Source organism: Chiloscyllium punctatum, chromosome 12 (genome assembly GCF_047496795.1).
Source record: "Chiloscyllium punctatum isolate Juve2018m chromosome 12, sChiPun1.3, whole genome shotgun sequence".
Classification (NCBI taxonomy): domain Eukaryota; kingdom Metazoa; phylum Chordata; class Chondrichthyes; order Orectolobiformes; family Hemiscylliidae; genus Chiloscyllium; species Chiloscyllium punctatum.
This window is the reverse complement of record NC_092750.1, coordinates 64,396,681-64,412,362: the sequence shown is the minus strand read 5'-3', so window position 1 is coordinate 64,412,362 and position 15,682 is coordinate 64,396,681. Positions and strand designations below refer to the sequence as shown.

The 15,682-nt window shown below is 45.2% G+C and overlaps 1 protein-coding gene across 2 annotated transcripts in view; it reads left to right on the top strand.

The window, feature by feature from the left end:
* The window catches only part of sema3h (sema domain, immunoglobulin domain (Ig), short basic domain, secreted, (semaphorin) 3H), a 169,155-nt gene extending 162,550 nt beyond the window's left edge, over window positions 1-6,605 (top strand). For both annotated transcript variants that reach the window (XM_072582670.1, XM_072582669.1), the window contains exon 17: window positions 243-6,605. In XM_072582670.1, coding sequence (XP_072438771.1) covers window positions 243-707 — 465 coding nt within the window. In that variant the 3' untranslated portion in view covers window positions 708-6,605. The remainder of the gene's footprint in view (window positions 1-242) is intronic.
* Window positions 6,606-15,682: the final 9,077 nt, after the last annotated feature.

The following is a 15,682-nucleotide window of genomic DNA, read 5'->3' as shown; positions in this document are numbered from 1 at the left end:
CACTGAATTTCCTATGCTTTGTCAGTGACAAGGATTGCCACTCTATTCTGTAACAAAGATAAGGTGGCAGATGTTTAGGAAAAAGGTTGCCTGTTGGCATGACACAAGAACAGGGAGATTTGGTAGTCCCACAGTTTGTTTATCACCTCCTGCCCCCACCCCACAGTATGGTTGGTATGTAGCTTGGGTGCATTTCTCAATGAAATGAAACTGGAAGAATTCAATGTAATGTTTACCCATAGGTTACCTTTGGAGACCAGATCATTTCAATAGAGCAAGGGTTGTTGATTCGCCAGACAGATCGCCGGGACGCTGGTACCTACCATTGCCAAATTGAGGACCATGGTTTTCGCTGGACCCTGCTGAAGCTGCGACTGCATGTGATCCCCGCTGAGCAGATGGTGAACCTGCACGAAAGCCTTGAGCAATTAGCTGGCCCTGTGAAGGACCGTTCCCTTCTGGGCCCTGGCCATAGCCCTCAGCCTTGGTACAAGAACATCATGACCCTCATCAACTATCCGTCCAAGATGGACTTCTACTGCGAGCAGGTCTGGCAGAAAGACTACAAGAAGAAAAGGAACAAGCTGCGTCTGAGCAAGAATCACCGTAGCGTGGAGCCCAGCCAGAGAAACAAGTCGCCAATGAGGGGCAGACGGAACAAAAACAAACCACGTGCCAAATTTCTGCGGTCACCCCGCAGTACCTAGCACTACCCAGATTCACCACAGCAGAGACACTCATCCAAAGTATAGCAACAGAAGGCTCCTGAAACTCTAGATCTTTCCAAAACCTTTTGAACTCCAGTAAATGATAGGCTTCACATGCAATACAATCTTTGAACTGACAGAACAGTTGCCTTGTTTTGGCTGAGGGTGGCTGTGTAGCTGTCCAACTCACCTCTCTTCCCCTCTTGTGGAGGGATTTCCTGTTAGTCTGTAGCTGACGCAGAGGGAGTTGAGGAGAGTATCGTGGCTTTTGGCTGAGTGTATTTCCAATCATGATAGGTTTATGTAGGGTCTTGACTTGAGCTGGTAGGCTGCTTATGAGCCTAAGGATCGAAAAAGTTAATTATCAGTGAAGAGGATCACATACCATTTTTACAGCATTGGTGAGAAGCAATGGCAGTGAGCCTCAACCAGAGTACCAGGCATTTAGCTGCCATTATATTAGATAAGTGGCTGTTCAAATGTACAAATAGAAAACATCATAATCGCTTCAACCACTATTTAGAAAATCCCTACAAGATAACAAATTTCTACAAACTGTAGACTATTTCAGTAAATCAAAAGATTGAAAAATTCAATATGGGCATTCATGTTTCCCAATGACTCATGGGATTGCCACACCAAAGTTCCCAGAGGGGTGGGTAATTGTGGTCATGTTGTTGGACCAGTAATCCCGAGGCCAAAGCTAATGATTTGAGGATGTAAGTTCAGATCCCAACACCTGGTAGGATTTAAATTCAATTTATAAAATCTGGAATTGAAAGCTAGTCTCAATAATGCTGACCATGAAACTATCTGTGATTGTGTAAAAACTTCACAACTGCTAAAAAGTCCAAATATGCGCAGATTAGGTGGATTGGCAATGCAAAATTATCCATAGTGTCCAGGGATGTTCAGGCTAGGTGGATTAGCCATGGGAAATGTGAGGTTACAGGGATAGGATAGAAGAGTAGGTCTGGGTGGAATGCTGTTTGGAGGGTGAGTGTGTACTTGATGGGCCAAATGGCCTGCTTCCACACTGTAGGGATTTTATGGTTCCAAAACTTAACTGTTTCACTATAGCCCTGTATCTGGAAGAAAATTCACTATCCTTCCCCAGTCTGGCCGACATGTGACTCCAGAATAACAGTGATGTAATTGACTCTGAACCACCCTCTGAATGACCCAGCAAGGTCAATTGGGGTGTGGAGCAAATACTCCCTTACCAGAGCCTTGTACATCCTGGGATAGAATATAGAGATACACACATTGAATCTTTGGACTTCATAAAGTGAGCAGACCTCAAAAATGGTGAAGTTGGGAAACATTATTACAGTTGATGGCTACCATGCTGGCAGGGACAAGTTAGGTTAACCGAGTTTGCAATAATTTCCCAGTAAGCCCAGGTCATAATGTATTCAGTAACATCAAGGCTCAGCTATTCCCCACCAGTTTCATCGTCAATTCTCACAGTGAAGGCTTGTCACTCAGGCAATAGAATTGCTAGACTTCGCAGGAAATCTCAGACAAAGAGGCAACACCTCCAGAGGCTGCTAGCTCATTCGAGGTACCTCCTATGACACCCGGATGGCCGTCCAAAGTCTGAGATGCCCAGCTCCAATGAAGGGGCTGGGATGAAAAGACACAATTAATCACACCCGTAATAACTTCCACTGAGGAATCTTTTCCCTCCATCCGGATGACCATAATTGAGGCCTGTTCACCTGACGACTGCACTGTAGATGACCATTGTTCCCTCCATGCTCAGGCATGCTTCTGCCCCGCCTGCCTGCCTGCTTCAACCAATGCCAATGTCTCCCATTGGATCTAGGGATGGATCTACTAGTGGACCCACAGCATTGGGGGCCAACCCATTGACCTCGATATGATGGTGAGGGCAAAGGTAGCCCATTAGTAACCTGGCACCCCAAATGCTGCTCCAAAGGGAAAACTGACAATGTTGGCAGGGCTCAGTTTTCACATTGGGCTCCTGATGCCCACTAGGAAATCTAGCCTGTGATTTCTGCAAATTGAGATAAAAACTTGCATCCTGCGACTGATCCTTGAGCTCACTTGGAACGCATTCATTTCCAAGTTAAATATTACAAATGACCTTCCCCTTCTTTAATTCTGTTTATTGAACCTCTTTAAATTATTGTTTAGATAAACTCTTCAGAGCTTCAGAATTAAACCGGTGTCAGTCAGTTTGGATTGTTTACAGGGTAGGGCTTCATTCATGGTGGAAGATTTTTCTCCTAGTCACTGTTATTGGAGAATTTCTGATTATCACATAATCTCTGCTTTTCTCCCTATTACTGTCTGTACCATTTTTGCTTAGTTTTCTGTTTTAGCTGTGCGTAATGATTATAACAAGACCAGTTAGGTGGAGCTCATAGGATATGAGTTCCCTGATTGGGGCTGTTAACCAGGCCCAATCAGGGGGCCCTGGCTGACAGATATAAACAAGAGTGTCAGGGGTTCTGTTCACTCTGAGAGCTGGCTCTGTGCTAGCTGGGTTCAGTGTCAAGCACTGTTCACTTGTAAATAAAGGGTGACTTGGTGCTGGGAGACTGGTCTCTGTGGAGTTATTTCACAATGCAAGATTTTAAAATGCTATAATTGAATATTAGACTATGCGGCAGACAAGGTATTCTCGGTAGGTGCCCCTCTGTATCCAGAATGGCTGACTTTTGACTTTCTCACTCTTCCTGCCTGCGAAGGCAGTATTTAAACAAGTTACAGGTTGATAATTGACCTGCTTTGGACACATTACGAATGACCCTTATGTGGCCAACTAGCCCTGCAGGGGACTAAAATCCAAAGCTTCTGGCTTGGTGTCAGGGCCTCTATCCACTCCACCACAAGACTTTCTCCATTTACTGATCCCTGATCTCAACAATTTAAAATAATTTTCTAGTTGTTCGCATCAAAACAAGTTGATTTCTACCTTGATTGTATTGCAACAAAATAATGACAAAGGCTGCTCAAACAGGCAGCAAAAATGTCACCACTTGTTTCCAGATTACAATCGCCACGTTGTCTCAGTGGGTCAGAATATTGGGCAAAAGTGAGGACTGCAGATGCTGGAAACCAGAGTTTAGATCAAGGTGGTGCTGGAAAAGCACAGCAGGTCAGGCAGCATCCAAGAAGCAGGAAAATCGACATTTCAGACAAAAGCCCTTCATCAGGAATAGAGGCAGGAAGCCTCCAGGGTGGAGAGGTAAATGGGTCGGGTGGGGCTGGGGAGAAGGAAGCAAAGAGTACAATAGGTAAATGGGGGTGGGGATAGAGATGATAGGTCAGAGGGGAGAGTGTAGCAGATAGGTGGGAAGGGAGATTTGCAGGTCATGAGGACAGTGCTGAGCTGTAAGATTGGAACTGGGGTAAGATGGGGGGAGGGGAAATGAGGAAACTGATGAAGTCCACATTGGTGCCCTGGGTTGAAGTGTTCAGAGGCAGAAGATGAGGTGTTCTTCCTCCAGGCATTGGATGGTGAGAGAGCGGTGGTGGAGGTGGCCCAGGACCTCCATGTCCTCGGCAGAGTGGGAGGGGGAGTTGAAATGTTGGGCCAGGGGGCGGTGTGGTTGATTGGTGCGGGTGTCCCGGAGATGTTCCCTGAAGCACTCTGCGAGGAGGCATCCAGTCTCCCCAACGTAGAGGAGACCCCATCGGGAGCAACAGATACAATGAATGACATTGGTGAATGTGGAAGGCTCCACTGGGGCCTTGGATGGAGGTGTGGGCGCAGGTTTTGCAATTCCTGCAGTGGCAGAGGACGGTGCCAGGATGGGAGGGTGGGTTGTTGGGGGGGCGCCCTTCAAATCTGAACCTGGATGTAAATCTAGCCCCAACTTGATGCAGTAATGGCGGCTAGCTTGTGATAACTTTATTATTTCCAGATAGCCCTAACCCAGTAACTAACACGTAATAAGGAGACAGTGCAAGAGTGCTTTTAATGTACTGCACAAATCACCAACTTAGTAATCTCACTCAAGATGCCTGGCTGGAAAATAGAAACTTTATGGCTAAAATTTCTGCTTAAGTCAGATTTACTTCACATGTTGACCCTGTTTTAATTGTTATTGATTGGTGTTCTTAAAAATAAATCACAGGACTGTCACTTATTATGCTGATGCCACTTATCATTGTCAAAAAAGTATAAAAAGTGCAAATCTTCTGACACTTGTGCAAGTCCTCCCAACATCTCAACACAGGCAATCTGCTCCCAATCAATATTTTTTTTCAAATTGGAGATGTAAGAGGTACAGTATGGTCAATAAGCGTGTTACCTCCAAATCCAATATGTTTTGGGACATTTTTCTGTGTTAAAAGTGCTGTACAAATACAAGTTGATATTGTGTCCTCAGTAGGAAAGTGAAACAGTCAGACTGGTCAGTAATTTCACCACATGGATCACGTTTTCTTGTGTATGTGTGTATTTTCTCCATTAACTGTGGGAATTGATAGCATATTACCAGCCAATGCCCTAACATTATTAACAACTGGCAATGTGACTAGAAAGAAAGATTTCTGCAAAGTACAAACCATTTTGAATAAGAGTATCCATGGACTGAGTGGTATACTGGCAGCATCATTTAAAAACACTGTTTTCTTTAGCCCAGCATTTGAATTGCAATCTCTTGAGTTAATGACTTGGGTATGGACAAGTATCTATTATCTGTCCCTGTGAATTGAAAACGCATGCCAGATCAGTACAATCAATGGTTGTAAAGAGGGACACGGTCACATATAAGGAACTGGGATGGGGAAAGGGGTCTTCAAGAAATTAAAGGTTTTGAATAGCATACTGAACACATCAAAACAAATTGGTGAGAACTAGTAACATCCTCTCTTCATGGTGTAACCTACAACGGTAAAGATGGTGTATGAGATTAATTGGAGGATGAGTTAAACATAACTACAAGTTGTCATAAGTAGACAACACGCAGTTTCCCAAACTGAGGTGGGAGTTGAGACAATATATTCAGGAAGGGTGGCTTGGCTTGAAGCACAGTGGATTTGTTTCTTTATTCATTCCAAGAATATGGGCACCGCTGTCAATTCCCAACAGTTATTGCCCATCCCTAATTGAGGAGGTGTTGACAAGTTGTCTTCTTGAATCACAAAATGCTGATAGGGAAAGAGCTCTAGGATTTGGACCCAGCCATAAAGAAGGAACAGCATTATACATATAAGTGAGGATGATGTTTGGCTTGAAAGGGAATTTAGAGGTGATGGTGTCCCCAGTGTACTAGCTGCCCTTGTCTTTCTAGGTAATTCAGGTCATGGGTTTAGGAGCTATTGCCAAAGAAGCCTTAGTATTTCATTAGCATTTATTTCTCACTAACTTTCAATCTTTTTCTGATAATACAGCGTTTCTATATCAGGTTACAATTACTGAGGATTTCCAACTTAGTTGAATTTTTTGAAAACTTTATGCAGACCCTGGGCTTTATAGTTTTTAAATTCATGGTATAGTACACCTGATAGTTGTAATCAGGCTCCAGAAACATTATCATACAGTTCAGAAGGTTAAATTGGGTTGTAGGTCAGAGGCCATATAACCTATGCAGTGAGTAGCTTCAGCTTATTTTATGACCTCATTTACAAAGTGTAAATGTAAAGCTATTTAAGTCAGTTGTTACCTGGGCAATATTTATGTAGGATAGTGTGAAAAGCATTCACATTGTCGACATAATGGGAAGAGGTTCTGAAGGTATTAAATGCTTTCAATTGTATTATTTAATTTGATTTGTGTGTTTTTTTTCTGTACATTTGTTTTTTTTTCTTATTGAGGTGTGTATATATTCAGTTTGTGTGTTGACCGTGTGACCTGTGTTATTAATAATGGCAATGTCTCTTGCATCTCAGCTTTGAAATAAAATTGAATCTTCTGACTGATTTTCTCTTTGGGTGTTTTCTTTTACTCAGCGCATTCAGTACATGGCAACCGATGCATTTATTTGCTTTTCGTTGTCTCCCTTTGCTCAGTACCAACCCCCTTTCCCCCCCCACAGTGATCCGAAAAGGGATCAGAAGCTCAGCACAGTGGAGTTAGGGAGGAAGGAGCCCCAATATTTACAGGGAGGCAGGTTGCAAGGGGTTGTGATGTGGAGACTGGAAGGAACAGGTATAAAACAGACTCTGGCCACTAACCTTGCTTTGCTTCTCCAAGCTCCACCCAGCGAGTGTGAGCCCAGTAAGCTGACAGCGAGATGGCTGGGGGTAAAGCACCACTCTGAGATTGGGGAGGATTGAGTAGGGAATGTAAGATTGTGGGACTGGCGGGAGCATCAATGTTGGTGGGCTAGTGACATGGGAGGAGGGTGTTCCCGCAGGCCAAGATGAAGACAATCACTGTGGGCTGGTGGGGAGCTTGGCTGTGGAGTTAAAGGAAAAGCAAACATCGAAAGTACAGGTGGAACGGCATAGTGAAATTGATGGTGAAGATTGTGTGGGTTGGAGCATTCCAGAGGGGAGATTGGAGGGAGTCTCCAGTGGATGCAGTGGCGGGGCAGACACAAGATTGCAGGGCTGATTACGGAAGGGTAACAATCACCAAGTAGGTTAGGAAGGTAGCTTGGTGGGTCTGGCCCAGGAGAGGGATACAATGGAGAATCAGAAGTGGTTGGTTAGTCTAGACGCCTTCACTCATCCTGGTAGTAACTTCTTGAAAAACAAAAATAACGACAGGTTTCAACAGCAAGTTGCCTCCTGTCTGTATTAAAAAGACCCGACGTATTTAACAACTGGTTTTATTCCCTCATGAACATTTCATTAGAACAACCTTAGATTTCTATTCTTATTTTAATTATTATATTTTTTAAAAATCACAAAGGTTTGTGCTAACCATTTAAAAGGAAAAGTATGTTTGGTAAAGGTCGTCTCCGATAGAGGTATTTAAGATTATTGCTATTGATCACCCATGGCCTCCGAGATGAATCTTGTTTTAAATTGTGATTTGGTCTTTGCATCTTTGTTTTTCTGACTTTATATGCTAGTCTAAGGGCCTTGTTTAACATCTCTCCCAATTATTTTTCTGATTGAAGGCATTAAGAGAAGTAAAATGGGCTACTGACTAGCTATTATTTATTTTTACATAATTACACAATCGATAAATGGACATGATGGGTGAAGGGCTCTTTTTTCCTTGCTGTAAAGACTACATGACTCCATATCTACAATCTTACACCTTGGGTAAAAACAATTGAATCTCTGTATTTTTCCATTTCTTCCTCATTCATTTTTTTAAACTCCATCTTTTGATCCCATCTTTCCTTTCTCTATCTTATATGATTTTTATCTCAATATATGCCTCTCACATTTTGGCCACCTTTCTCTTGACAGAACAAGTCGATCTTTATTTTTAATTCATTTGTGGGATATGAGCATCGTTGTTTAGGTCAGCTTTATTGCCTATCCCAGTTGCCATGGAGAAAGTGGTCGTGAGCTGCACATTGGCACAGTGGTTAGCACTGCTGCCTCACAGCGCCAGAGACCCGGGTTCATTTCCCGCCTCAGGTGACTGACTGTGTGGAGTTTGCACGTTCTCCCCATGTTTGCGTGGGTTTCCTCCGTGTACACCGGTTTCCTCCCACGGTCCAAAAATGTGCAGGTTAGGTGAATTGGCCGTGCTAAGTTGCCCTTAGTGTTAGGTGTAGGGGAATGCGTCTGGGTGGGTTGCACTTCGGAGGGTCGGTGTGGACTTGTTGGGCCGAAGGGCCTGTTTCCACACTGTAAGTAATCTAATCAAGCTGCGTCTTTGTATCATTTTATCAATTTGGTGTAGGTATCACAATGCTATTAGGAAGGGGCTTCCAGTGAGTGTACCCAGTGACAGTGAAGGAATAGTGATATCGTTCTAAGTCAGGATAGCGTGTGTGGTTTGAAGGGAAACTCCAGTTCCCAATCCCTCTGCTGCTCTTGGCCTTCTAGTCAAATTTGCAGGTTTGGCAAGTGCTGACAAAGGAGCCTTGTTAGGTCACTGCACTGCATTTTGTAGGTAGTACACGTTGCTGCCACTGTGCATTAATAGTGAAGGGTGTGAATGATGAAGGTGACTGTCAGCAGACTGCTTTTTGAATGTTGCTTCTTGAATGTTGTGGGAGCTTTACCCAATCAGGCAAGCGGAGAGTATTCCATACAAAAATTGGTAAACAGTCACTGGGGAGAAAAGAGGTGAGTTATTTGCCACAGAAAACTTGCTCTTGTGATCACAATTTTTAAATGGTGCTCCACTTCAGTTTCTGGCCAACTCCCAGGATGTTGACAATAGAGGATTCAGTGATGGTAATGCCATTGAATATCAGGGGAGATGGCTAGATTCTCCCTTACTGGCTTTTATCCCATCATGTTAAAGGTATAGCAATCAATTGCTCATCAGAAGTTAATTCACTCTGAGGATAGTTTATTTAAGACCGTAAAAAGAATTATAAGTTGTGAAGTAACATTGCTGTAACATTTACTTCATAACTTATAATGTGTTTTACTGTTATAAATGAACTGCCCAACAGAATTAATCAACCTCTGATGTGCAAATGATTATTATACCATTAAAGCATTACAGCAAACCAAATGGTATCTATGTGTATATATTTCAAACCCACAGAGAATTACTGGCAGACAGAGTCACTCCATTGTGTACACAAACCAAATGAAGTCCTTAAAGGTGAACTCTCTTAAAGGTAAGGTGTACATACAAGATCTTTCTCAAAACTCAAAGTTTTTACAATGTAGAGCCCAATTTCTTTTTGGACTGTGGGATAAAGATTTGGGAAAAGATAACCATTTTTAACCAAGGTAACTGGGAGAAGATGTTTGCAGTCTTTTAAAAAATGTTACTGAAACACATTTTAAGTTGTACATACAATTTTGCCTTAATCAGGCAGACGGGGTGGTCTCTCCATCTTAAAATTCATATAATGAAGCCCCCTTTTCAGCATCTGTTTATAAAGCGTTGTATGGTTTCTGTAGGCTGCTGTCTAACTGATATGAATTCCAGTCGATGGTCCTAAAGGTTTCATCTGTTTCTGAATTGGTCTGCTGCGTCCCAATTTAAGCTGAATTATGAAAGAATCAGATCTGACATAATTGGAATAACGATGCAGCAGGTTTTTTTTTATTGTCTGGATTGCACTTATTCCAAGGGTGGTTGAACAAAGTGTTGTACTTTTGAAATGAGGATTACATAATTACTTGAAGGAATCAGGAATAGGTATCATTTGAGCACAATGGCTCTCCCAACCAGCGAATGTAAATTCAATGAGTAAACTGGCCTCCCTCTAATTTGTGGTGGACAAACAGGAGGTTGGAAGAACACAGCAAACCAGGCAGCAACAGGAGGTGAAGAAGTCGACGTTTCGGGTGTAACCCTTTTTCAGGACTGGGGGTGGGTGTGGGGCAGATAAAGGGAGTGGTGGGGGCAGGGTGGTGAAGCGGGAATAGGTGAAGGCAGGTAAACTGTACGACCTGGTTGGTCAATGGGAGGAATGAATTTGGTTGGTGGCAGGGAGCAAAAGAAGGAATGGGGAGGGGCTGGGAGGTTATTTGAAATTGGAGAACTCAATGTTGAGTCCTCCAGGGAATGGTCCTTGCAGAAGGCAGAGAGGGGTGGGGAGGGGAAGATGTTCTGGGTGGTTGGGTCTAATTAGAGTTGGTGGAAATTTGTAAGGATGATGCGGTGACTGATGGGGTGGTAGTTGAGGACAAGGAGGACTTTGTCTTTGGTTTTGGGGGGAGTTTAGAGCAGTGGAACGGGGAATGGAGGTGGAGGGCTGTCTGGATGACAGAAGGGGGAAAAGCACGTTGTTCGAGATAGGTGGACATCTGGGATGCTTGGGAGTGGAATGTCTCCTCATCTGAGCAGATGTGGTAGAGGCGGAGGAATTGGGAGAACGGGATGGATATTTTGCGTGATACTGGCTTGGGAGGTGGTGTAGTCCAGGTAGATATTGGAGTCTGTGGGTTTGTGGTAAATGTCCGTCTGGAGACTGTCACTGGAGATAGAAATGGAGAGATCAAGAAAGGGGAGGGAGGTGTCCGAGATGGACCAAGTGAATTTGAGTGTGGGGTGGAAGCTGTGGGCAAAGTTGACGAACTGCTCCAGTTCAGCCTGGGTGCAGGATGCTGCACTGATGCAGTCATCGATGTAATGGCAGAATAGTAGGGCACAGTGACTGTGTAGGTATTGAAGAGGGACTGTTCGACATAGCTGACAAAGAGACAGGCATAGCTAGGGCCCATGACTACTCCCTGGATTTGGAGGAAATGGGATGAGTAAAAGGCCCTCTTGAGGAGTATGGATGTGCATAAAGACTGCATATCCATAGTGAAGAGAAAGCACTGGGGGCCGGGGAATTAGAAGTTACTGAAGAGATGGAGGGTCTGGTTGGTGTTGCGGATGTAGGTGGGGAATGCCTGAACTAAAAGGGAGAGGATGGAGTTGAGGTAGTACAATATAAGTTCAGTGGGGTCAAAGCATGCTGAGACCAGGGCTCAGCTGGGGTAGTTGTGCTTGTGGATCTTGGGGAGCAGGTAGAACTGGACAGTGTGGGGCTAGGGGACTATGTGTTTGGAGGCAGTGGAGGGGAGATCACTGTAAGCAATGAGGGCCTGGACAATGCGGTTGGTTTTGGCCTGATGGGTCATGGTGGGGTCATGGGCAAGTGGGAGGTAAGATGTGGTGTCAGAGATTTTGTGTTCGGCCGCTGTGACAGAGGTCCATTCTCCAGAATATCACCACCCAACCTTTATCAGTGGGTTTGATGGTGAACCGGGGTTGGTGTGGAGGGGGTGGAATGCTGCACGTTCGAAGGGGGTTGAGTGTGGGGTCGGTGAGGAGGATGGAGAAATTGAGGCAGCCCTATGTCATGTCAGCAGTGAGGAAGTCTAGGATGGGTACAAGGCCGGTGCGGAGTAACCAAGTGGAGAAGGAAGGTTGGAGGTGGGAGAAGGGGTCCTCGGAGGTTGGGAGGTTTTGTTCAAAGAAGAAGCCATGGAGATGGAGGCAGCAGAAGTCGAGCTCCATGTCATGGTGGGTGCGGAATACATTGAGGTGGGGGCGGAGGGGCATGAACGTGAGCCCTTTTTTGAGGACCGACATTTGTCCTCAGAGTTTGAGGGCGGGGGGGATAGTGAATATATGGCAAGGCTCGGGTGGGATTCTTTTGGGGGTGGAGGGGAAGGGTAATGCATGTGGTGGGTGAGAGGTGGATGTGGTATGGTGGGTGGAAGTGGGTGTGGGAGAGAAAGGAGATTGGGAGTGGGGTGGGTTGGGGAATGGGTTGGGGGAAAGGGTGAAGGGAGTGAAGTGGGTGAGGTGGAAGTGTCGGATGCATTGTAGGAATGGATGGGTGAGGAGCTAGTGTGCTGTTTGGCTACAGGTAAGCAGTAGGACCCGGGGTGACCCTGGGAAATGGAGTCTGAGTCTTGCTTGCAGAGTTGCAGAGTAAGAAGAGGAGGCAGAGTGGAGGGAAGTCGAGGCTGATCTGGGTGTTTTTGTTGGCAAAATCCGGGGCAGAATCTGTGTCATTCTAAATCATTCATATTCTAAGGGAAAGAAGTTTCAGACATCACTGAAAACCAGCAGTAACATTCATGCCACACAAATGCTCAACTCCAATAAGTGGAAATCCAACCACTGCCGCTCGAGCTTCGATGGTGACTGGACTAGCTGTATAAAATACTACAGCTACAAGAGCAGGTCAGAGGCTAAGGATACTCCAGTGTGTGACTCATCTCCTGACTCAAAGGCCTGTCCACCATCTCACAATGCTTAACTCAGGCATGTGATGGCACACTCCCCACTTGCCCTGGATGAGTGCAGCCCCAATAACACTCAATAAGCTTGACACCATCCAGGACAAAGCAGCCGCTTGATTGGTACCACATAGACAAACATCCACTCTCTCCATAACCAATACTCAGCAGCAGCACTGTGTACTATGTACAAGATGCATTGCAGAAACTCAACAAAGATCCTGAGACAGCATCTTCCAAACGCACGACCCCTACTGACTAGAAGGACCAAGGCAGCAAGTTAATGAGAACACCACAACATGTGACTTTCCCTCCAAGCCACTCACCATCCTGACTTGGAAATATATCACCTTTCCTTTTGTGTTGTTGGGTCAAAATCCTTGACTTCCCTCTCTAATGACATTGTAGCTCGACCTACAGTACTAAGACTGCAGTGGTTCCAGAAAGTATGATACCATCACCTTCTCAATGAGCAATAAATGTTGGCCTAGCCAGCGATGCCCACATCCCACGAGTGAATGGAAAAAAATCCCAATGCTGCAATGACAGCACCTTGAAGAGAACAAAGCATCTCATCCTCTCCACCCATCCCACATGGAATTTGAATGGAATGCTTGGAACACTCTGTCTATTGTAACAATTAAACCTAACAACAAGCAGAATTCGGAGTGGAATGTTCAGCTGAAAGCAGTTAGCAAACATTCAAGGCAAACCGCAGAAAAATAGGAATGTACGGCAGAAGCAAATTGGTTGCTCTGAAGTCTAATTAATTCAAGAAACTGTGGAAGAACCCAACCCAAACTAGATACAGTGCAGCATTCAGGAAAAACGGAAAAAGGGCAGACGGCAGTACTGACTATTATTAATGTGCCACAAGTCACAATGATGCCAGACTTGATGAATGATGGAGTCAGTTGGCATCCCGAACTGTCCAAAGCAAACCAGGAGCCCACAGCTGTCACCCATGTGTTCTTATTAGTTTTCCTTTACCCTTTGTAAACTCTCATGCCCAGGGTCTAGGTTTTGTCAAATGGTTTTGCAGAAAGAATTTAGAATGTCAGCTATAATAAAAAAAAAGTGTGCTGGAGAAACACAGCGGGTCTGACAGCATCTGTGCAGAGCCAAACCAAGTCAAAGTATGACCCTACTTCAGAATATAATAGGGTGCAGACAAATTAGGGGATATGAGAAATACCATGCAGCTCTTCAAATCCACTTCCCTCAATAGATTACCTCCAACTTGCTCGAGAGTTGAGGGACCACCCAGAACTCAAAGTCCTGTTCGAATACCCCTAGAAAGGTTTTTTAGATTAGATTCCCTACAGTGTGGAAACAGGCCCTTCGGCCCAACCAGTCCACACCGACCCTCCGAAGAGTAACTCACCCAGACCCATTTCCCCTCTGACTAACGCAGCTAATACTATGGGCAATTTAGCATTGCCAATTCACCTGACTTGCACATCTTTGGACTGTGGGAGGAAACCGGACCACCTGGGGGAAACTCACACAGACACGGGGAGAATGTGCCAACTCCACACAGACAATCGTCCGAGGCTGGAATCGAACCTGGCGCTGTAAGCAGCAGTGCTAACCACTGAACCACCGTGCCACCCCGCAGGTTGTTAAAATTTGATTGCCACCACCTGAAGTCTTATTCATGGTTTCCTTAGTTTGCAATGTAACGTAAATGATCCATTTTTGTTTCTGGAAGAAGTCTAGAAAGTTCTTCTGCTGTCCCGACGAACTTTTACTCTTCAACTAACACAAAATATTTGTGAACCATTTTGGAATGTCTTGAGAATGAAGTAAAAGCATAACATCAAATTAAGGTCTTTCTTTGTTTCAATGACTGAAGGCGATAGCAGAGAGAGTTCATTGTTCTCCTGCTGTCACTCTAATCCTGTGAATCACACCATTATGAAATACAACAAGATCAATTAAATGCTCATTAGCTCCTAAATATTGGCGCTAAGTGAAACTCAAGCGACCTTCACTGTCTCACCTTTACACAGCTGGAATCTCCAAGGTCAGAGCTACCCAACTGAGAATGTTGTGGAGAAATGTTTCACTCTAGTCGTGACAAGAGGTGCAACAGGGACACGCTATTGGAAATACTTCTTTCAGTTACTGAAAGTTCGTAAACCTCTTCACTGTTGTGTCCAAATGGAATTTATTGGGTAGATTTCTTTCCCCTGAAATTTAATGACGAAGTTGACGAGTTAAAGAGTGAGGAGGGTGTGCCAAGCAGTCTAAGATAAAAGGTAGAGAGGAGGGACTTGGGGAAGGGGCGCTGGGAATGTGATAGATGGAAGGAGGTTAAGGTGAGGGTGATAGGCTGGAGAGGGGGTGGGGATGGAGAGGTCGGGAAGAAGGTTGTAGGTCAAGAAGGCAGCGCTGAGTCCGAGGGTTGGGACTGAGATAAGGTGTGGGGAGGGGAAATGAGGAAGCTAGAGAAATCTGCATTCATCCCTTGTGGTTGGAGGGTTCCTAGGCGGAAGATGAGGCGCTCTTCCTCCAGGCGTAGTGTTGCCTTGGTCTGCCGATGGAGGCAGCCAAGGACCTGCATGTCTTTGGTGGAGTGGAAGGGGGAATTAAAGTGTTCAGCCACGGGGCGGTTTAGTTGGTTGGTGCAGATGTCCCAGATGTGTTCTCTGAAATGTTCCGCAAGTAGGCGGCCTGTCTCCCCATGTAGAGGAGGCCACATTGCGTGCAGCAGATGCAGTAAATGGTGTGTGTGGAGGTGCAGGTGAATTTGTGACGGATATGGAAGGATCCCTTGGGGCCTTGGAGGGAAGTAAGGGGGAGGTGTGGGCGCAAGTTTTGCATTTCTTGTTATTGCAGGGGAAGGTGCTGGGAGTGGAGGTTGGATTGGTGGGGGTGTGGACCAGACGAGGGAGTCGCAGAGGGAGTGGTCTTTCTGGAACACTGATAGGGGAGGGGAAGGAAATATATCCTTGGTGGTGGAGTCAGTCCCCACCAAACGGACCCCACCACCAATGATATATTTCCCTCCCCTTCCCTATCAGCATTCCGGAAAGACCACTCCCTCCGCGACTCCCTCATTAGGTCCATACCCCCCACCAACCCAACCTCCACTCCCGGCACCTTCCTCTGCAACCGCAAGAAATGCAAAACTTGCGCCCTCACTTCCCTCAAAGGCCCCAAGGGATCCTTCCATATCCATCACAAATTCACCTGCACCTCCACACACATCATTTACT